Source organism: Colletes gigas, unplaced genomic scaffold (genome assembly GCF_013123115.1).
Source record: "Colletes gigas isolate AHSC1104 unplaced genomic scaffold, ASM1312311v1 Colletes_gigas_Sc00012, whole genome shotgun sequence".
Taxonomy (NCBI): domain Eukaryota; kingdom Metazoa; phylum Arthropoda; class Insecta; order Hymenoptera; family Colletidae; genus Colletes; species Colletes gigas.
In genome coordinates, this window is record NW_025106641.1 from 8,600,559 (window position 1) to 8,625,248 (window position 24,690).

Consider the following 24,690-nt stretch of genomic DNA (forward strand, 5'->3'; position numbering starts at 1 on the left):
GATTCGCGTTTAATTTGTTTATACGGCGGTGTGTAACGCTGTTAAACGAAAAAATAGACAAATATTTTGATCTACAACACTGACTTTACGCTGCCCACGTTTTACTGGGCATTCTGTTGTTATTCGCCCTATAATTACCCCTTTTATCTTTTAAAATGGTTTTTAGAAGCATTTACGTTATCCAAATAAAATAAAGTTCGATTTAATATAACTTCACATTGAATTTATTTTTGCATCGTTATAAATTTTTACTTTAAAAAAGTTCGACATAAATACATCGCTATGAAATAAATTGCTTTAAAAGAATACTCAAACTATCATCAATAAATTATGTTATCTGTTTTAATTTAACGTAACTCGATTCAGCAAGTAATTCTTTTTATCCTGAATTGAAATTTAAATAACAGTTTATGAATTGTACTCCCTTAAATGGTTGGAAAAAAATTGGAGATTATAATTACTGTAATTGCGAAAATGTAATTACTATAAATGTTCGCCAGTCGTGTTGGAAATTCTTAATCAGTTACGTTTCAATTAGAGCCTACTGGTTATACGATACACTCGATTCAATTAGAACGTAGCGTTAATTACTGTAATATTATAAGGTAACGAATTCTATTAATTATTAGGTGCGCTGTTTTTTATTTGGGGAACGAAAATCCACTGCAAAAGGAAATGAATTTTGATTATTGAATCGTAACAACGATATTGAATGTCAATCAGAACGACAGTGATCTGTTTATTATCTAGATAATAGGGTCACGTAATTAACTTGTACGACTCCATATACATATATCATTTCTGATTCGTGTACACACGTGCACGCGTATGTAATTGGGATAATGGAAGATCAGTTCGTGATTCGATCTGTTTACACCACTAACTTGTTCATATTGTTTCAAACTGCGTTCAATATTCAGTGCTATCTCAATCCATGCTGTTTAGAACACATGAATGTGCATTGCATGCAAATTCACACTAACCCCGTACACAGAAATTTTATTAAACGTTAATTGGCAATGTTGTCTGGCGGCTGTGAATAATTATACGACAAGGGAGCAATTTACCTTAAATTAGTTTCATTCTAACATCGAATCGATGTAACAGGAGCTACTAAAACCTTTGTGTTTTCGAGGTTTAAATAATAGAACTGGCTAAAAACTAGGGCTGGAATAATTCATCGAATTGCTTCACTGGTTTAAATATTTTGGTATTCGCAGCACGAGCTTCGAACTGATCTGATCAATTTTTCGTAAAATTGGAAATGTATGCCATGTTTAAAAAATCATAGCCCCCCCAAATCCAAACAATAGGTCTTACTAGGTGTTCGACATTGCAAAGTATCTGAGAATATAAAAAGTTTTCTTAAAAAGTGAGATCAATATTTCATCCAATTTCCAAGTTTTTACTTCTTCAAATGTGACTAATAATTCAATCATAACTTTATTATCTTATTCCATAAATAAATTCAATTTTTCCATTCTTTATTGTTTATAATCGCTACTGTTATCCCATTCGAATGGACGAGATCGATGTCTTCTGTGATTTTTCAGAATCATCGCGACAATTTTGCCCGATTTCAGGTGTCTCCCTGTCTAATTCGATCCAACCAAAGCATTCCAATTTCCCTCCGAAAATCTTGAACCCCACCTCCCGATGCTCGCCTCTTCCCAGTAATCCCGAGGACCACGATAGAGCATTTCAATTAAAATTTGCTCCGACTCGTCAAATATTTACGATTCTCCGATCAATTTCAGATTGACCGGTCCCTGCGCCTCCGTCCCTGTGTACACGCTATTTGCATTTCTCCTGTCATCGCGAAGATCCCACGAGCCCCGCGTTCCCCCTCGAAATCAACATCCCGTACAGAGCGATAAACAAAACCCCCAAAAATATAGGAAACCACACGGGGGGGGAGAAAAGCGAAAAAATCATTGGTCTTCGCGGTACAAATTACCGCGGTTCGCCGAAACCCACCCCTTCCGCCCTCCTGGAAAACTGATTTCCCGTGGAAATTTCTTTGTGACCGGGGCGAATATTTAAATAGCGAATTTTAATTAAAGTTTGCCCCGGCTCGTCAAATATTTACGATCCTCCGATCAATTTCCGGACTCGCTTCTTCCTCCCTCGCGCTCGCCCCCGCCACCCAAACAGCTCTCGAACCTTCTTTTTTTTTCTGTCCCCCCTTCTCACTCGTTCGTCGCGCGACATCGTCCCTATACATTTATTTTTCCTTCGCGGCGTGGAGCTCGACGTTTCATCCGCGAGGAACAAACGGAGCGGCAGTAACGTCCCGAGAACCGCCGGAAATAATTCTCACCGCGAGAAAAACGGTCGCGTTTGTTTCATCCCCTCCCCCAACCACCCGTTCGTTTCTCTTTTTTCCACCCTCCTCGAGGATCGTTCCCGTTACCCCGTCGAATTTCTTCTGGATCGACGCGACTCGAAGCAATTCGAGAATGAACGCGATAAGGCTCGCGAACGTTTAGGTCGTTCGATCGTGAAAGGCGACGGGAACGAACGATCGCTTCGAAAGGCGACGATTTTCATCGACACAGCGCGGAATACCAGTTTTATGAAGTATTGGGGAGCGTCGAGGGACTTTATCGTTAAACACGGGGCACAGGATTTTATTCCCCATCGACCGGGGTTGGGCTGTTAGGAGAGATACTGTCATCGAAACGAAGATAAAGAAAAACTGATCCGACGAATCCGATCGGGATTTTCTAGCTGACGTTACGTTTACGAGCTTCCGGGAAAGCGGTTGAAAGCTTGGATAGTTTAATTAGTGTTCGAGAAATTTCGTTTATTTATTTACGGGAAGAAAGTAATTCGATTTTGGGCGTCTCATTGAAAACACCGAAGATGATTTGATATGGTGAAACTCCTGTATGAAAGTACTTTATGTGCTATGGTGTACAGTTTATCTAATTCGAAGTAGATTGAAACTAAATCAATTTTTTAATTATTTTCTCACGCTTCTTCTGATGTAAACAGATTTTCAAGAGAAACTCGTCCTACTGAAAATTATTATTATCCCTTTCTACGAAATTTCGATCGAACGTTTTATCGTTGAATTAACGTGTCCTTAAAGCTTGGAAAATTTTGGAAATTCAGTTTGGGGGAACTTTCTGTAGGGAAGAAATTTAGGTAGCAACAGTTTTTCTATTTTGTCTATTTATGTGCTATGGTGCACAGTTTATTTAATTCTAAATAGATTGAAACATCGAAATTTTGGAAGAATTAATTTTTTAAACCTCTGAGTGCTACCATTTTTATATTCTCATACTTTTTCTGATGTAAACAGATTTTCAAGAGAAACTTATCCTACCAAAAATTATTATTATCCCTTTTTACGAAATTTCGATCGATCGTTTTATCGTTGAATCAACGCGTCCTTAAAGCTTGGAAAATTTTAGAAATTCAGTTTTGAGTGAACTTGCTGTATAGGTGGAAGAATAGATTTAGGTGTCAACAGTTTTTGGACCCATGAAAATCGCATAGTTGGTCCTCGTGGTGTCCTGCATCGATCGTTCTCCCTGGGGCCAAATGAATTTCTGAACGCACCCTCTAAGCCCTCCCTCTTCGTTTACCCTCGACCATTCCGAGTATTTCACCCGAATGTAGCGGGCAGGTATGTATGTGTAACCAATTTTGCAATCACGATGCTTCCAGTCGACCGCCCAATAAATCGCTGAGCGATTTCGAGAGTGGATCGGCGATTCGTTCATTAGTCGGTGCATAATGCAAATTCGTTAATTCTCGCCCACGCCTTTCAGCGCTCTCCCTTACCTTTCCCCACCTCCTCCTCGTCCTTTAATTACAGCTGTTCCTGTACGTTGCTCGTCAAATACGAACGACCAGTATTTATCGTTATTATAGTCACTTTGAGAACGTCGCGATAAAATTAATAATTCGTCGAATAGGAAATAATATATTCCTCTGGAGAAGAATTTTATTTTTAAGGTTTCACCAATTTCTCTGCAATTTCATTTTAGAAATCAAACTAAATATATTTGAATACCTTCAATGTTTAAAATAACAGAAAGGCCATTTTTAAATAGTTACTTTGTGTATAGAAGAGATTTAAAGAATATTAATGAATGAATTTTACAAACTATTGTCAAATTATACTTCTCTCCTGTCCAGAATAAATTTTGTAAACGACACGTTTTACCATGCTGTTTAAAATAATAAAAATATTGAGGTGGCGCGTTTCTATCGGGCCACTCTGTATGTAGCAGATGTCTGTAGGTAATTTCGCTGGCCGTTAATTAATTCGACCCATTTAATTGGCACATGACGTTCTCTTACTGACCCAATTTTCGTTTCCACGAGTTTACCAAACGGACAGTTTCAAATTTATTTGTACATACACCGACACCGCTCGTATCTAATTTGATTTATTCAAACGATAAGATTTATTACGAAACTATCTGTTCAATTTACATCGTTATTAATGTATTCGTATCTTCAATTAATATTTACATAAGAACTTCTTCATGTTTATCTATAGCTTAATTTGATAATATAATTTTCGCTATAATTTTCTTCCACTTTTTACTCGTTAAGTTCACTGAAGTTCTACTGTACACACTGTTAATTTTTAATAAATTATAGTTTGTTCTCACAGTATTTTACGATGACTCTAAAACCTTGACACGTCAAAAATAATATAAGTTTACTGTTAAAACAAATATTGTCTCTTCTTGAAGCGGGCTGTGCGATAACAGCACAAATTCAGTCCAGCGAGCATTGGGCTTCGATATGCAAATGATAAACCACCATTTTAGGGCAGGATGTCAACAGCAGACATAACTAATTCCTGGATTATAATTATATCGTACGAATTTGTGTCAGTGACAGAATAATCGTGAATTTGACAAAATCTTTCACAGAAGTAGCAATTTTTCGTCAAACATAATATCTGTTGTTAAATAGCTCTTTAATATACAATGGAGAAGGTCGTTCGATTTTCCATGAACTAATTGATAGATTCATTACCATATCAATTATACCGTTTAATTATGGAGACCGTGTAGAAGCCACGATTGAAACATAAACGTAAATTACAGCCTCCTCTAATCGTCGTTGTAGTCCAGAGTTCCACGTTTCTACCTAAAATGGGTGTGTGCTTGCAACTGTATTCTAGAGCTTGGCTGTCACGAATCAATTAACTCAGATTAACTATTAAATATCCCCTTAAAAAAATCTTCTACAAACTCTACATTTATTTTGGGACAATTTTATAATTCAGATCGTAGTTGAAAATGAATAAATAACGAGTTATCCATTTTCTATTAGCTATTCGACATTTTTACCTAGATGAGAAATTTTCATCTCTAATCCTCAGAGGAGAACGAGTGAGATGCAGCTAGGTGGGTGGGGGATAACTCCACAACAATTAACGAAGCAGAAACCGCGACAATTAGCGAGACAACGCTGCATTGTAAACAGAAGATTGGATCCAGCCATTCGAACTAATAATAACAAATCTGTCTCTTGTTTCTCACCTTGCAATTTTAGAGTTTTTGTAAAATGCAACAAATTCAAAATTAACGCAAGAATCCAGTTGACTTTGACCTTGACAGCTTCTTTGATTAATTTTCTTCTAATCGAAGACGATTTAACTCGCGGAGTATTATAATGTTGGACGTGTAATAGAGAAATGTTCGTGTAACGAAAATGTACCGTACAATAACAGTAGTAGAAGGGTGCAGAGACGGGGATACAAACAGAAGGAATAACGATGGGACGACTGTCATAACGAGGAGAATTGTGAAATGTTATTTTAGACATGCAGTGCTTCTCAAATTTCTCAACGTTAAAAATCAGTCGAAACTTTTTATGAAATGTTTCCATTAATATTCGGTATATAAAAATATTTCTATAAGTTCGCGAATCCTTAAAAAATTTTGATCGATGAATCTAGTATTCGGAAAATATTGTTCCATAAGTGTATCAATTTTGATGTATCCAACAATGTTCAAGATTGAACGCGCTGGTTTCCTAATCAAATTAAGCTGCAGGCGCAATTTGCTTATTGTGTCGACTTCGTACCGAGAAACGCGTGTCGTTCGCTGTTACAATTAGAACATTCAAATATTGAGGGACACTGTGATAGGAAATAACTTCTGCAACTCGCGGGGAACGTTCTACGGTGCATAGTGTTGTTCCAGCATACATAACCTGTTCTTATTCGTGGCTGCAGTTTGCACAAGGCTTAACCGTACATCGAAACGGAGCATTGGATCTTGTCAAAATGAAGCGTGCAGGCAGCCGTATCGATCAAATAACGAACGTTTCTGGATTTTTAAAAACCAATATCTCGATTCTACATCGACAGTAATTTATTCACAAATTTTTCAATCGACGAAACACAGGTTTCGAGTTTGAAAAAAAATTTTATATAAAAACCAAGAAAATAGCAAGCGTAAAATTCGACGTTCTATGCATGTTTCAAAGAAATTCGGTAAAATGATTTTACTCGAAATTTTTGCGCGGACTGTATCGTATTTCAATTTCACCGAAATTCCTGACATCGAGCGCAAAAAGTAATCGATTTCGCGTGAAATAAACCATGGCTAAAAATAAAATGAGACCCGTATATGCCTCGCTAAAAAAAACTATTAACTTTTTATTTGCAAGTTTTGAGGCGCGCAAATAAATATTTATTCGTTATGTAAACGATAACTGTTATTTCAAAGCTTATTTGGAGTATCCACTATCTCAAATAAAATTGATACTTCGGTTATTTCCGAATAAAGTTACGGGAAATAAACGTTTTTTAAATCAGTTATTTCTTCCTTTTTTTTCAAACGGAAAGCCAGTCTTCCCGCGCATAAAATAGGATGTCGATGACATAATACAAATATTTGCATACCGGATTGTACGCTACAGAAATGGAAATTTACGTCGAAATAAAAGTATCCCGGGTGAAGTCTGTTTATACGGGAAACGATCGGGGTGATCAGATTTTATGGTTCACCCCCGTGTACATCGAGACAATGTTTCGCGTGCTTTCCATGGGAATTTTCCGTCAAAGAACTTGAATCTCGAGGTCCGCCATGAATTATGAATACGCGAGGCTCCATCGACGCCGTCTATTTTCGTTCGATTTGAATTTTTACAGGCAATTTATTCTGCCGCGGAAGAACGAACCGAACGTATCGATGAATTATGATGGCGTCAGGGATGCCCAAGGTCGCTCGAATTTTCACGGAAACCGGCATCAACATTCTTAAATTAAATCTTGCAAACGTTGCTTGCTTTTTAAAATTGAGAGTTGTTCCTGTGTCCACGAAATTTAATGAAAATCGAAGACTCACCTTTTCTTTGTCCCCGATGTGGATCAGACTTTTCGCTTTGCCTTCGTCGAGGTAGATCTGCAGTCGATCTGGACTATTTTCTAGACTCGTTGATAAGAGAAGTCCACGTGGCCTCGTCGTCTTGAAACGCACTATCACCTCCTCAGTTTGCGTTTTCGAGTCCTCTGGCATGAGCGCTGTCATCTGTTGCGTTCCATTCAGGTGCAACGTTGACGCGTCTGAGAAGAAAAAAACACCAAATTTTAAATCATACAAGTCTTATGTAAATCATTTCAATTGCAATTACAAATTCGTAACCACGTAAATTGATATTACAAAAAAATTTTGATTCTTTCGATACGATTGACCATACTATTAGTAATCCATATTAAATTATTGCACGTTTCTATTACAATATTAACATTATCACCGGTAATTGGGTTATTTTAATACCATAATAATACATATGTTGCTCTGCGTTCGAAGTTAATTATTCGTTAAATATTGAAACGCGTTGGTAAATAAATTTAACGTCAAACCCTAAAACGGAATGCCGCGATACGATGCGGGAAATTCTGTGAAATGTACAGGTCTTCTATAATATTCCGTAAAATATATATTATTAGGAAAATTCCGTCTCACCTTTACCGCAGGTAGGGCCAGTGAAGGGTGTTCCGGTACAATCGCAGTGAAACCTATTCCACCCCTCGAGACAATGGCCGCCGTGCATGCAAGGCCGTGAAGGACAGTGGGATGGTTGGGAATGACAAGCTGGCCTCACAGCGCCTGCAAAATTGTCCAGGGGAACAAAATTACGTAGACAGTGACAAGTGTTTGCAGTTCTAGGACCGAATTCTTGTTTTCTTTACGAAACATTCCTGACCCTAAAGACCAGAAGAGGGATTAAAGGCTACCGGAATAATTAAATTATCGTTAATTCTCGTTTATTCGACGATCTTCATAATGAGACGACAAATCATATTTAAACAGGTGTAATTAATGTAAATGATTTGGGTCGGAATAATTTTTCTGCTGTTTCATTCTAAAATAATTGTTTAAAAATATTTTTCTACCATTAATTTAATTAGAAGATAAAATAATTAATTATATTTAAATGACCTGAGTTTCAATATGTTAAAAATAATATTTTCAGCGAAGATTAAAAAGTCGTTGAAAACTAAAGAGATTTGTTTTTTCTTGTAATTATTTATGGAACGAGATGATTAACGATACATTTTATTGATTTAAAAAATAATAATGTTATGAAAAAGTAGCGTAGGTTGGTTGAAGTACTTGTTAGAGTAACGTTCTCCCACAAGCTGTGGTGTCCGAGTGGTTAAGGAGTCAGACTCGAAATCTGATGGGCTATGCCCGCACAGGTTCGAATCCTGTCCGCAGCGAAATACTTTTTTTTCGTCGAAAACGATTTTTTTCGCATTAATATTTAATCCTCGTGTTATTTAAATATATTCTATATTAAAAAATAATTTTTCGTTCAAAAATTAATGAATAAACATTAACATTATCGTGGTTGCTATATACGTGTATGTATGATAAGGTAAAGTTTCACGTCACCTGCACATTTTTCCTAATCCATAATTTTCATTTTATTTTTCATTCGTGCAACACATTGAAAATGCATTTGTTTATACAAATCGAACAAAAGAGTCGCGTGCACAGGTAACGAAGTATTCTTCGCGTGCCAATTAATGGTCGGTGAATGATAGTATGAAAATTGACATAATAAATTAACTAAGCTATTGTACCGTGACTAGTAAACATGGCATGTATCTCGAATGACGTAGATTGGAAGAATATAGTAAATATGCTGCTCGTATCATATAGAACTATGTACGATGGATCAATATTTCGTAGATAGATCGTATAACATAGTGCATCGCATGATTATCAACGTGCCACTGTCGTACGTATAAGAAAATTACATAGCTCGCGAGTATGAAGAAAAATGTATCTTGTAAATATAATTTTACACGGCATAATTAAATTTGATGTTGACGGGAGGAACGTTCGAGATTAAATTTTTTAATTAAACTACTTCCTAATTAAAAAATTTTCACATCGATTCTCACGAATAGCACTCGTACGCGAGATTATAATTTTTACAGCCTGAACTAAAAATGAAAGAATACGAATACGAAATTTTGTCGACACAAAAGTAATATATGTTGTAAATAAATTAAAATTTCGATGATATAAATTTACAAAGATCAAGAAGAATCACGTTGTTTTAACGCAAGATAATACATAATCTACAAAATTTGAAACTGGATAATCACAGTATGGTTACGGTAATGAAATTAATTTTTAAAGTTTAATAGAATAGAATCAGTTTTTGAAGGGTAATGTAAATTTTAATGATGTGGAATGTTGAATATTCGCTTACCAGAGTCCTGTTGCTGTGCATATCCAGCTATGTCAATCGGTTGACTGTTTATGACAAGATCTCTCAAACAGCCGACGTAACCTTGCCTCAAGGCACCTGTCCACAATACTGGAGGCACTGTTAGGGGTGCAAATGGTGCTCCTACGCCGCCAATATATAATAATCCATCCAAATCTAATTGCGAGGAATCACCTGGAAAATAAAATTCATTTCTCCGTTAATCGCAACGTCAACAAAAATATATTTTACTACAGAAATCTGAATTTTCGAGAAAAACGTAACTTTAATCATTTTTGGGCAACTTGAGGGGGCTCGTGGTGAAACAAAGGACAACCCATGACGTACCCCCAATTGTAATATTTATTAGAGGTTACTGTATCATAGCTATTATGACTTCACTGTTAAAAAACTATTCTCCACGCGTTGAAATTAAACGAGACGTTGCACATTCTCAGAATCAACTCACGTTTCGTATCTAGAGTACGAATCGCATAAAGGGACGCACCTTTGCTTCTCGTTCACGGGGGAACCTTTTTCAAGCGCCATTTAAAGAATTAAACGAACATGATGTTGCATTTCGAGGCTGGAAGTGTTAATAAATTGCTGCCTGTGGCGTCGAATCGACACAAGCGTATCAAGAACTAACTTTCGAGCCACTTTTATGGAAAACCACTCTCGACAATAAAAATTTCAACGCTGCGTCCAAATACCAGGAACGTATTTACGAATTTACATTCGAGATGCAAAATACTTGATTTTATATTTCGATAAATATTTTTATCTTGCGACCAGGGTTGAAACGTATTCAGATTCGAATCTTTTAATTTATATTTATATTCTTCTCAGACCACCCATCCCGTCCGCGCGCGCTCCATTTTATTTCGTTGCATATTTGGACGCCGGAAGTGCGCCCGGTCCGTGAAATAAGTGCTCAAACTATCGCTAATTATTCGGCCTGACGCTCAGAGACCGTTGATGAGGCCCGTAATTCAACGTTAATTAAAAAGTCGCGGGAGTCGCTTAAAGTCTATTATCCTGTGCAATTTTTTTCGTTCTTTTTTTTCGGTACAAAACTAAATTTCCCTCTCGTGAAACGAGGATGCGTGGAGTGGCGGAAGAGGACGAGGGGGAAGTTCAGTGGCGGCGCTCGAATTGCCCTCGTGCGTTCCGGGATGACGTGCCTGATGAAAATAATAGTCCCTCTTGGGGAGACCCTTTCCCGCTGGCGTGCCTAATTGTCCAGTAATCTTTTTGCGAGTACCTGCGTTATTTCAAAGGTAAGAGATATTACGATGGTTACGGTGGCGCGCGTGGCGAGCCACGGGAAACGTTGAAACACGATTGTTCGGCGTTGTTTCGACGATCCTCGAGAAAAAGGCCATCGAAAACTTCTTCTTAAAACACGATTTACAGACTCCAACAAGTAGAAATTAACCTCAGAAAATTCGACTGTTCTCCAATTTCAAACTAGGGCAGCTTTCGTGGAAATAAATTTGTTAAGTACAAAACGAATTGGATTGTTAGGTGTTTATATAGTTTCTTCGACTCCGTTTCCATCGAGCAGCGAATTCAATAGTTTACAAACAGGTCATTTTCGAGTTACGCGGAACCGTATTCTTCTCGAAGAATAAGATTTGCACGAGGGAATTCTATTTTACAAGATGGACAGAGGGATGAATGGAAGATACCACGAATGAACAGGAATACTGAGGGACGTGGAACTCGGGAAGAAAAGAGATTATAGACGATGAAGGAGACCCAGGGCTCCCACTCTGAAAATTGTTACCGCCGACAAGCGTATAAAAGCTCGGCGAAATGCTTGATTTCCTGGGAGCGTCGGGGTCGGTAACCATAATTTTCCAGATAAAATTTACGCCTGGAAACTTTATTCAACGCGGTATCGTGGCTAGTAATCGTTGCATTAGCGTCGATCTTCGTTAATTAGATGTCTGACCCCGGGGGTACGAAATACGTTACGCTTCCCACAAAATTCTGGTCTTTACATTGCACGAACGCGCAATCCAAGGATGAACTTTCAGAAAATCTCTAACTAACGATTTTTTGCGAATTTTAAAGTCCTCTCGTTGTTTCAGCAAATAGGATTCTCATTAATATCCGTCCATATTTATGCAAATTCATAAATAACCAACAACCCTCGACAATACCAATTTACAATTTGGATTAAACTCTCACATATTTTTTTAAACATTAATAAATACATTTTGATTATTTTGTTTTTACCTCCTATCAATGTTTACGCACAATCAAATTATATTCTATGTTTATGATAAACATATCTGTACACACTCGGTAAAAAATTCTTTTGTAAAATTGTTATTTCTGTAAAATTCGATCGTTTCGTTGTTATGTAATCGTGCAAAATTCAGTGTAGCGACGTGATCAGCAATTATTAAAGCAATTATTCCGGAAAATGGGCCTTTACTTCGAAATTTGCTGATCCAGCCAGGAGCATTTCCGACGAAGCGCGAACGCAGTGCTCCCGGTGCATCGCGGTGCATCGTTTCCCTGCACCTGACGCTTATTTACATGGATTTGCAGTATTATAATGCGCACGAGTCCGCGACAGTTTGACAGTTGAACATTTCCGTCTAGATTCGACACATTAATAACACGCATATTCCTTTAACAGTTCGACGACGTTGCGTCTGTAAAATAATTACGAATGCAACGTACTCGACGTTGTATAAAACAATCGTTATATATATATATATATTCTCCAATTAAAAATACATTAAATTTCAGCAATTCTGTCCAGCGATATATTTTTAAAACATCGCGAAAGTATTTCAGTTATTAATAGCTCAAATGCTTTCCCCAACGACCGAAAATTTGTCCTCGATTGGGCAAACTATGAAACACGAAATTCCAGTTATTTTATAACCACGTGACATATTCGGATGATTAAATCTTGCATGAAAGGAAATTTGTACAATAACGTGGAAGGGAGGCTCTCTTGTGTAGCAGAAATAACTCTGATAATAACATTAATTCCAATAATTATTTCATTTGCGAATGTCATCGCGTCGAAAATTAATTTTAAAAACGAGAAATAACTCCTTTTACGCGTGGACTTAATCAAAGAACAAAAATCCGATCGTTATATTCTATTTAATTTCTTTGTGGTGGTTATTCGGAAATTATTTTAAAAACATTCGCTAAATTTATAAAGTAATTACCTGTTCGGTAATTTAATATTCCGTTCATGAATAGAATAATTACTTAAATTTCCTAATTAATTTATCAATTCCTGAATTATTATGCATAATGTACTATTTCCAGTATGAATACATTTATCGCACAAATAGTCATAAACGATTTCCTCGTAATTCATGTAAATGATTTCTGCTATCAAGTTATTTTATGTGGATTATTTTCAAAATTTTTACTTGATCATCAAAAACAACTTACAGTCTTTTTACGCAAACAGGAATTATTTGAGCACGTATACGATGATGACTCTTAAAACGAACACGTGATTCGTAAGTTGAACATTTTTATCTTTCCTTGGAACCAGCGAAGCGTGCAAACTGGTGTCGAATTTCGCTATCGGTGTACGTAAAATGAACAGGCCAACCGCGGAGCGTTCATCTTAAGAATCATTACACTTTTTGGCCGCGTGTATACACGTTCTTTGGGGCGAAAGGGTTAACGTTATTCTACCTAAAACAGAAGTACGGTACTTTGGGATTAATATCACGAAACGTCCCGTAGCAAAGCGAAGGAACCGGCAACGCGCCGACCGACGAACGTAAACCAAATGGGTTCGTATAATTGCTTCAGATTTATCCTAAAATCCGCTGATCTAGCTTGAAACAGACCGCCGTTGCGGTGTGCTTTGGCGCGTAATTCGCTTCGCGGCGAAATATCGTGAACCGTGTACAAATTTACGCGGGGATCGCGCGCGCGGCGGTTTCGATCGATCGTCGGTATAATGCCGCTGTAATAATGTTTGCTCGCAGTCCCGTTGACTGACCGTATCTTTTTCGGGACTGAAAAAATTAGCCGGGCCAATTAATCATCGGATCGCCGCGGGCCACGGAAATTGCACGAACGTCGACAACGAGATCGTCAAACATTTCGCGACTTTCCAGCAGTGGTTCACGAAACAACAAAAAAATTAATTTCTATCTCGATGGAAGTCGATTACCATCGAATCTCGAAGAAATAAGTTACCAAGAATGTTTGCTTTAAATTATTTTATTAGAGATTAATTTAATTCTGGTTTGAATCAACGATCACGCGGTCGCCAGAATCTTATTTTCGGCCATAATTGGGTAGAGAAAGGAGAAAGAAACGGCTAATTTGTTGGCAAATGGAATGAAATTTTCGTGGAACCGAGCCACCGCGGCGGCCATATCCTTTCGTACGTTTCACATTTTAATTTTCAGTCTGCGTGCATTTTCATAGCGAGCTCGGAAAGGCAGCGAAATTACGTTCCCAGGGAACCTCAACCTGGTTTTACAAATTCGAGACAAAGTTTTTAGTTCTCAAAAAATGTGCCTTTATACGCAGCACTTTCTGGCACAAACGATTATAACATATAGTTATTTATAATTACGATCGATATTCAGCAATAGGAGTTTAAATTAAAATTTGAGGGGGGCCAGTTTTAATTTAATTGTTTACGGTATAATTTTAACGTTTTCGAAATAGAACGAACGAGAACTGATTGCAGAGTCTTGGATCAGGCTAGGATCAAACTTTTTTTGCGTGTTACTGGCGCAGTTGGCTCGCAGGAAACGTTCACACTCCAAGAATTTGCGCAAACTCGTCCCACTGAGGTGGCGAAGCACAGTTTTCAGGCTAAAATTGTTCAAGGGTCAGATTTCAAAGGCGAGTTTCGCAGCCAAATTAACTGGCCGTGTAATGCGGGCGACCACGAAGGGATACGTGAAAGTTTTGACAGAAGGGTGTGTAAGCACACAATTTGAACGTAGTTGTAAACTTTTTCTGGGCAATGACGACAGAGACGCATTTATAACAACAAAAATTATTAATACTTTTTTGCAAGTATCCATGAGCTCTATTTCCAGACTAAATTTCATTGAAATATATTCACTATTGTAGGAGTTATGGTCGTTTGAAATTTCGACCACTTTTATGGGGTTTTTGTAATTTTACAGGGTTAAGCAACAACTTACAGAATATTGTTAGAATCTCTACATATTCTTCACTAAAATACGCGTTGTTTGCATTTTGAAACATTAAAATCCTCCAATCCGTTCAGGAGTTATGATGTTTTGAAGATACGCATGAAATATTAATAGAACATTCCTTCCTTGTCAGACATTATATTCTCGGTTAAGAATTTTTTTCTCGAAAATGCGTGGGAATTCAGGGGTATATGTATTAACCAAAAATGATTGTAATGGACCCCTGCAACCAAAAATAATTTTTTCAGAACGATTTGAAATTTTTTTTTTCACCGAAAATTTAAGCATTTACAGGAATTTTTTTCTCGAAAGTGCTTAGGATTTCGTGGGTATGTGTAATGATAAAAAATGATTGTAATTGACCCCTGCAACCGAAAGTAATTTTGTTAGAACGATTTGAAATTTTTTTTGATCGTCGAAAAATTTAGACACCTACCCCCTGTCGATTTTTCTTAAAAATTCGTTTTTCATTTATAATAAATTTGTTTGATGCTGTACGGAAATGTTGTCTAGTACTTTTTTGTAGGTATCCATGAGCTTTATTTCCAGACCAAATTTTATTGAAATCCATTTACTATTATAGGAGTTATGGTTCTTTGAAAATTAAACCACTTTTATGGGGCTTTTGTCACTTTCACAGGGTCAAGGAACAACTTTTTTAATATTGTTAGAATTTCTACATATTCTTCATTAAAATACGCATTATTTGCATTTTGAAACATTAAAATCCTTCAATCCGTTCAGAAGTTATGACGTTTTAAAGATACGCATGAAATTTCAGTGAAACATATCAATGGTATGGTCAGACATTATATTTTCGGTAATGAATTTTTTTCTCGAAAATGTGTAGGAATTCGGGGATATGTCTATTCACCAAAAGTGATTGTAATTGTCCCCCGCAACCGAAAATAATTTTTCCAGAATGATTCGAAATTTTCAGCACCTATCCCCAGTCGATTTTTCTTAAAAATTTATTTATAACAAATTGCTTCAAAGGCAAAGAAAAATCATGGAATTAAAAATATTTATAATATTAAAGATTAGAGTATTTATCATATCACCGATGTAACAACAGCATAATAAAGTCTGCGCACAAAATGACACGACCATAAATCACGAGATACGTCCCCTGCACAGTGGCGTATGAAAGTTTCCGGCTAGTTGCTCTCCCAACTTTCCTTTTGAGAGGGAAAACAATGACGAATGTTGAATAACACGGAATTAAAGTATAACGAGCTACAAGATACAAGTACCATGTAACCGGAACATTTATCTCGTTTTCAAGGCAAAACTTCTCCGCAAAAATCCTAGAAAAATAATTATCTGCACAATTTTGCACGCCGTTGTATATAAGTTTGAATAAAAATAATAATCCACCAGTCTCTAGCGTTTCTCTTTTATATTTGAAACTTAAAAATGCCCGCTTCGTAAACTCGAGGAATTTTCGAAACTCGATAAAATCTTTTTGCCGCGAGCAAATGCACCCTAAACCGTGGCGGCACGGTTACGTCGATGTCCATTGGTTTTCTGATAAAATAAGGTGTTAAACATGTAACATTCGCGATACGAGTATTTCCTGGACTATCGTAAATCGAAGTATCGTAAATGGCCGGCGGATAAAAGGCGACGCCGGAAATCGTTTGACGTTAGAATTTAATGCCGCGAGATTTGCACGCTGGCCACGTACCGGAAGTAGGACGGAATCCGAAAAGAGGACACGGGAAGAGAAAATGCGATTTCTTCCGCGCACTCGACCGCCATTATTTGATCTGGACGACGAGGAAGTGTATAAAACGATTTCTGTTTATTTATCCCTTTTAATAGAGCCATAATCTATTATCTCAAGTGACTGGGTTATTTTAATACTGTAAGTTGATCACGTTCGAAGTTAATTTAAGATAGAATACGATTTCTTTAATGTACTCGAGCGCCATTATTTAATCTGGACGACGAGGAAGTATATAAAACGGTTTCTGTTTATTTATCCGTTTTAATAAAGGCATAATCTATACCCGACGCCGCCCTTTCCGTTCTCCGCCGAGCATCGATTTCAAAAACTCGCGAATAAGTTCGAGATTGCCTGCGTAGAGTTCTGATTGACTTCGTAGATCCTCGTGGAGATCGCGAATATCTTTCAAATGGCGAGAGTCGAGTGTGCATTATCGTTCCGGAAAGTTCTCGACACGCGTGTCGACGAGAAGTTCTGGAAGTTCGATATCGAACGGTGAAGTTGCCCGGAAAGGTAATACAGAAGGCAACGAGGAAATAAATTTCGCGTTTAAATTTAATTTTCGGGGGGTGTCGAGGCATTATCGTAGGTCGTTCGGGGGAAAAACGACCACGGGGGCACAAAGAACTCTTTGCGACTAATTCGTGCTTTGATACCATTCGGACCGTTTATGAAACGTTTCTTTTTATCGCCGGCAACTGAAAAAGAGATTTAAGCGGCTCCTTTTCAGCGAAACTCTATGCGCATTCGAAGAGTTAATTCACGAATTGCTTTATACGCAGTTTTTCACCGGTTGTTAATATTCTCGAACGTTGAATGTTAAATGTATCGTCCCCGGCTGTAAATAACGCGGGGGAGAATTGTTATGGTTGTTTCGACAAAAAGCCAATGGCGAGCACGGTATTAAACGCGCTTTTATCGCGTCGAGCGTGAAAGGGACGGGGTAACGAAGAGTCCAAGTGGTAATAAAACTACAGGAATGTATTAAAAATAGAGGAGAGGAAGATTTATTACGTCCCACGCACGAAACGGTTAGCTGCACCTGCAGATAAGTGTCCTCGAGTGTGTAACTGTGAATTATGAGTGGCTTGCTCTCCTCGACCCGGTGCAATTTTTCCTCCTTCATCGTTTACGACGCCCAGCAAAACGGGATTCAGAACTATGCTCGCGCGATTTAATGGCCGGACACGACACGCGATTACAAGAAAATCGATGTAAAATCGAAAGAAGTTGCACCCTATATAAAGTTTTATATAGGTTTTATAAGGATTTATATATATAGTATATTCTTTGGTGAACACTTTAGTGCACCCAAATATGGAGACTGCTTAAGCAATTATGAAAAAGAACTTTAAATTTCTTGGTGATACAAGGAAAGTAATATACTGATTTGAAAATATATACCTATCTACAAGTGACTGCTTGTTTCAATTTAATTAACACTTGTTATTACGTACCTGGTGTACGAAATTCGACAGTCCAGCCATCGACAGTGACGCGTCCCTCTCTTTCGACGCGTCGAAGGGCCACGTCGTGCCACGTGCCATCGTCGACCCTCTTCTTCGAGGACTTCACCTTCTCGTGGCCGCTCCCGAGGTCGGCGTGAAGATACAGATGGCCGCGAAAAATTTCGAACGCGAACAGATCTTGCTGCAAGAAGAAAAAATAGCCAACGTCAGCGTCTGCATTATTGCAACGCGTTGCTCGTCTGTGGGCAGAACTTGGAGATTGGAGTATTATTCTTACGAATATAAGAATCTTGTAAAGAATCGTAGGATTTGGAACAAACAACTTTCGACTTTTGATACAAATATATTCCAACTACTTTCTTCACAAAAATCCTAAATATTCTAAGGAATTTTTTTCTCGAAAATGCGTAGGAATTCGGGGATATGTCTATTAACCAAAAATGATTGTAATTGACCCTGGCAACTAAAGATAATTTTTGAAAATATTTAATGAATTTTCACTGAACGTAAATTGACGGGTAGAGCGAATCGAAATAATTTCTGCAATATCTCGCGAATAATAGTTACGCGGCGCGGTGTGTATTTATAAAACGGGCAACAGATACGAACACGAGCCTGGGAAGTATTTCTTGGGCGGAATACGGTGATTCCGCTAATGAGCAATCCGCACGAACTCTCGGTATCCGCGTTGCAACAAGTCCAGGGCTTTCACGAGGGGAGCCCGGTTTTCGCAACTTTCCGATTTATTTCGCGCCGTTTCGTGCCACGCGGTCGTGATTATTCGCGATTTTAACGCTCCCTTGCTTTATACGTTGAAATATAATTGTGGGAATTACGCGGCGGTATTGTTAAATCGAGATAACTGCACGCTGGAAACGAAAAGCGACTCGAGTGGTGAAAATGCATTCTCTCGTCTCCCGTGTTCCAGAAACTGTTCAGATCGATCCCCGAAAGCATCAACTTTAGTATGTTCCTACCGTCCAGCGTAACGAATAACTAAGGTTTTAATGGAAGCATTTTGTTACCATTAAAACTTCGTGTGTATCTATAATCCAGTTATATTAAATTGTATGATATAAATCTATACAATTTATAATCCAGTTTTATCCCACACTAGTCATATAATCGATAGAAATAGATAAAACATTTTTGGGTGCATGGAGTAAAAGTAAATATGAAAATAAACATAGAAGTCAGCATAAATTATAATAGTTGATACAGTCATCGGATAGAGGATGAAATGACCTTTAAAATGAGCGTTTGTACAAGTCCATAGCTTTATTAGTTCCGGAGATATGAGGATTTTAGTTTCAAGTCGATGCGGTGGCTAGTTCCGGAGATACGAGGCTTCGAAGTTTTGTTTACGTTTCATTCGGATCAATGAACTCGCGCGCGCGACAATAGTAAACAGTGCGTAGTAAATTCTTGGAAATACTACGACTTCCGCGTCACGCGACTGTCTCGACTCACGTGCGACAAAGAGGTACAACGCGACGCGCCAGACGAAGACAGTGATAGTCCAAATTAAAAAAATACACTTTTCTTTACACGACGATATCTCGAAAACGGGTAGTCGGATCGTCAAAAACCAAAAGCCATTTTACAGGGGAAGCTTCACCGCTTCTAACAGTCGCTTAATTTTGGATAAAGCACTAGTAGTTTCGGAACTGTACGCGTCTAAAGTTTTAGTATTTTTAATACACATTAATGGGCTTTTCTGTTCTATGATACTGGAAATTGAAGATTCTATTATTTTCTATTAACATCGACTAATTCAAATCAGAGCCTCTTGATAAATTTCATTTATCACAGGTGAAACAAACCTGAAACTGGATTTTTATATAAAGTGTCATTTGCCTGCATAACACTTTGCTTATTTAAAACTTCAATAAATTACATAAATAAAATTTCATCTGGTCTCGACAAAACTAGTAAGAATTTCTTTATAATTCTAGAAAGGTTATTGCAAATAATAAAAAATAATTATAAATTTATTTCTCTTTAGTACATAACACAGTAAAATATTGTGTATGCTTTGTCATACCAGTAAAATACTCATTTAAAGCACAAAAATCCAATAATATAGTAAATGTAGATTACGAAACAATAGACAATTAAAACACACACACACACCACGTGAATGATAATGGAACAAACACAATGACTCAAATAATCATGTTACATTTCGACTCCAAAACTAAAAAACTACAAGAGGCGAAACCAAAGCAAGAGGACTGTTTAAAAAAATTGCTCGCCACAGTGTTAAACTATAACTTTCCACTAAAAACGCTTCTCTCCGTTCGCTGGCATCCACCGCGTTGCTCGACATTTTGTTTCGAGTATCGCGACGCTCTTTTCCAACACGCTATTTCTCCGGTCTTCGATTGATCGGTTTTTCTCCTTTTTCCCGAAGTTCCACGGGCACTCCGCGTTCCCCCTGTTTCTCCGTCAAACGGTTTTCCACTTTTCCTTATACCCCCATCCGCCGTGCAATCTCCTTCTGATTATTCGACTCGATCGATCCCACCGTGGGAGGTGGCTTTTAATGGAAATAACGCGAAAACGTTTCTCGGCGACTAATCGAAACGATCGCGTCGACGCGGAACACTTCGAAAAACGAACAACCAACGAATCACGAAATTTTCAAGAGAGCAATTAATGAAGTTCATTATCCTTCTATTGCTTAATATTCGTCGAACAATTTTTTGTATCCTCGATATTCTTCATTTCATTCGTGTTCATTGTGCTCAAAAATTAAAAAGAAAATCATTTGATAACTGATATAGATCACGAAAACATTTCACAATCTATATAATAAAAGTTCTATAGAATTTATATTTTAATGAAAAAGAAATAAAGGAAAAACATTACACAGATGCTAAGTTATGATTTTCTTCAGAAACACCCATATACTCGAAATGATCGCCACGATACTTTAGGCACTTCCTCTAAATCAAAGAATTTTTCCAACAAAAGTTACACAGCAATCACTTGACAAGAAATTAGCAAAACAATTTTTATTTAAGAAAAAATCAAGGTCACTTCGATTTCTTTAACAAGTTTTTGTGCATCAATTGACGCATCTTTGTATTCTCTTTAAAAAAGTGTAAGAGATCTTAGGTCGAAAATTGACTAGTTTAGAAGCTATTTCCATTTACGCGGCACACTGTGCGTTGGTGACAATTTCTTACCAAGTTTAAAGTACGATTGTATGGAAAATACGTACCCTGGAGTGGGCTCCGCTGCGACTGTACATGATCAGTCCGTTGGGCTCGTTGGTACGAATTTTGAAGGATATGGTCCCGGACTTGGCCGCCTTCCAGGGTGGCAGGACCTGAAACAAACGAGACAGTCCACTCTTAATACGTCGCTCCATGGCCGCTGCCGTTACTTCTGAACAGAAAGAAAAAGAGAAACGGAAGGAAGAACGAAATCCCTCGACGTCCACCCGGAGAAGAATGGCGGCGGCGGACAGCGTCGGGGCGACCCGTCGTGTTCGGAATCCAAAATTTCCCTGCTGCCCGTCGGTGAGCAGTCCATTCATCATGCACGATGGCTTAAATAATCACGTGTCCCGTGTTCGTGGAATTTTTACTTCAATTTCGAGGCGGAACCGGGCGCTCCTGCAACGGACGCGGCTGAGTGATTTACGTACGCCGTTTCGGGATCGAGAAATTCCGGGGTGCTCGATGTTAATCCTATCGCGGCGAATTCCCGTTTCCCGCTCGAAGGGAGAAGAAAGCAAAGAGAGAAAAAAAATAAAAAAAGAAACGGAAGAAGTAGAAGCCCGCGACTCCGCGAAGGAAAGTAGGCGGTGGATGGCGAGACGAGAACGTTGACAAAATGTATTTGCGTGTGTCGAGTCCCCGCCGTTGGGGATTTCGGAAGTTTTTGCCATTGCCTCTCTTTCGTACTCTCTCTCTCTCTCTCTCTCTTTTTCTCGTGTCACACCGAAAATGGAGATGCTTCGTCGGGGGAGAGGGCCTCGAGTGCTGCTCGAATTCGCGAGACCGGTGGAAATGTTTAACGGAGGATGTCTGGGCAAGATACACGCAAACTCGTGTGAAATGTGGGTGAGGATCGGGTGGACTCGTTGAGAGAATCGTGAGAACTTTCGATGCGTGTGATAACTGTGACCAACCCCAAAATTTTCAATTTTATATATACAGCAAGTATACCTAGCAATTCAGTTGATTTTCATTAATGAATCTTGAAATGTGAGGTAAATGGCGTTTGGAAATTTAGAATTTATACATAATGTAATGGGCAAATGGATTTATGTGAATATAGACACATGGAAACTCGTGTGAAATATGAGTGAGGATCGGGTGGATTATAGAATCAAAAATCTAATACGAAGTAAGAAAAATCGACTAATTGAAGTTCTTGAGAATAACGAAGGTCCTGCACGTTGCTAAATTATTGTTATAACTTAATTCAACTGTATTCTTAGCACATGAAACAAGAATAAATCAGCTTTCTGTAATTCTTCCCTTTTTTATACAATCTATCCTTCTTTAGCAAAATATCGTTTCCTAACACAATTTACACTTTGTTTTTCGTTATTTTAACAGCGACACATAAATGTTTAAGTCATTATTTAGCAAACGATACAACCAGAATTCATAAATAAAGAAACACATCTCTAGAATAAAAAGTACTATAGTTTATCCTCTCAAGTGGGCATCGAACGTTATTCTCGATAGCAAAACTCTCCAATGTGCATTACTTTCGATAGCAAACTCCCCAGCGAACATCGAACATCGAACATCGAACATCGAACATCGAACATTAAGAATGGCGACCTACTAAAACCGCGTCCCTACGGTCAACTAAGTCGCGTTTCCAGGCTGGCGCTTTTAAATAAAAAGGATTTTGCACCCTCCGTTTAACATCTCGACGAAATTATCGGACATCTGTTCCATCGACGAGAGCGACGCGAACGCGCGACACGTTTTTACAGTGGCATTCGCGGAGCCACGAGAAAGAGAAACGAATAATGCCGGGGGAAGGAAACCGAGCGACCGCCATTGGACCCATTTTGTTTGATGCGGATTCATAACGGCCAGACGCGAGCTGCATTATTCAAGAAGCACCCCTGACCTTATAACGTACCTAGACTTTAATAATAGCCACGCTACTTTCGACTATCGGGGCTCTAATACTCTGGACGAGTTGTCTTTGGAATATTGAACGTCCCCTCTGCAACTGTTGCTGCTGCCCAGCGACGTGTCTAGACACTTTGGCACCCTGGACCAACCGGGACCCACGAGAGGAATTTTACAAAATTTAATTTGGGGGTTGTTTACTCGATAAAATGTGAATGCAGGTCTTTGTACAATATGGACAGGGAATTTTCACGGAAAAATATGTCAAAAAGGAAACTTCGTTTACAAGAAAATCAACCAATTTTTAGGTTCATTTATCTCGAGTATTTTATTTGTTAATTACAGCAAGAGTTTGCTATTTTAAATAATTGTCAAACTCGAAAACATAAAAGTTCATTATTAGAAAGAGAAGAATCACAAATTTGAACCGTAATAAACTGAGATTTCACGGATATTTCAATCCATCCGTGATCCTTTTTTAATACCGTCGCAATCTCGATTTAAAACCGAAATTACACTTTCCATTCCAGTAAACTTCACCCGCCATTATCCGGTTTGCTCGGGAGCAACGTAACAAGAACGATAAATGAGCCTTAATGTATTCCAAGGGGAGCACTAAATGCTAAGGCGCGAAACTTGCAGTTTGCATTTCGACTTTTTCATACCGCGGCTTGTTCATTACGCTCGCGGACGACACCATGGGAGAAACTTTACATAGAACAATATTGTCTCAAGGAACGTAAACAGCTATTTCTTGTTACGCTTTCGTGCGTTAGAGGGACTTCCACCGTAGTACAGCATAGATTGCATCGCGTGACTATTCTATTTATCACTAAAAACTGTAGCCAAAATAAAAATGGAGAAATAGATACCACAATTTCGTGTCTTTATTCCTTGGAACGGACACGGACACGGACACGGACACGGACACGGACGTCGCGGGTTCTTTGTCCAGCGGACGCCATAAGCATTCAAAATTTCCTGCCGGAAAACAGACTCTTTTGTTTCTGTGAACCGATTGTCCCTCGAAGCAGAAGGACCTGTAATTTCGGATTCAAAGCGGTTCGGCGGGGAACCGTGGCCCGTGGTACGCGAAGTGTAATTGCGGTTCCATGACAGTCGGGCCAATTTTCGTGATGAAGAGCCAGGTCGAAAACTCACGGTAACGAGGCTCATTATTTATACTTCCTGCCTTTGTTTCCCTTAAATTTGCCAACCCTGCCCCGGCTACGGCATCAACTTGGCGCCTTCGTTCCTGTTCGTCGAAACATCGTTTCCAGCATCGCACTGATACGCGTTCTGATCGCAATTAGTCGCGAAATTTTCGAACTCGCGTCGCATGTTTTGAATTTCTCGCTCAGAGTTGCGAAGCCTCGCTGGTAATTAGTTTCCTCACAACTACGGTATCGTTCGAAACGACAATAGTAACCTGATTCGGTGGCTAAACTTCTTTTTTTCTCATCAAAATTGATAATTTCGTGGTCATAACACTTCGTTCG

General features: G+C 38.4%; 1 protein-coding gene and 1 non-coding gene across 2 annotated transcripts in view; one reads left to right on the top strand and one right to left on the bottom strand.

Moving 5' to 3' along the window:
- LOC122399111 (neurexin-1) overlaps window positions 1-24,690 on the bottom strand; it is a 455,816-nt gene that overhangs the window by 86,902 nt on the left and 344,224 nt on the right. Inside the window, exons 10-14 of the mRNA XM_043399529.1 lie at window positions 21,310-21,417; window positions 18,072-18,264; window positions 9,712-9,903; window positions 7,950-8,093; window positions 7,329-7,546 (exon numbers count right to left, since the gene is read on the bottom strand). Of these exons, the coding sequence (XP_043255464.1) occupies window positions 7,329-7,546; window positions 7,950-8,093; window positions 9,712-9,903; window positions 18,072-18,264; window positions 21,310-21,417 (855 nt within the window). The remainder of the gene's footprint in view (window positions 1-7,328; window positions 7,547-7,949; window positions 8,094-9,711; window positions 9,904-18,071; window positions 18,265-21,309; window positions 21,418-24,690) is intronic.
- Trnas-cga lies at window positions 8,626-8,707 on the top strand. The gene has a single exon. It is a non-coding gene; the product is annotated as a tRNA-Ser (tRNA).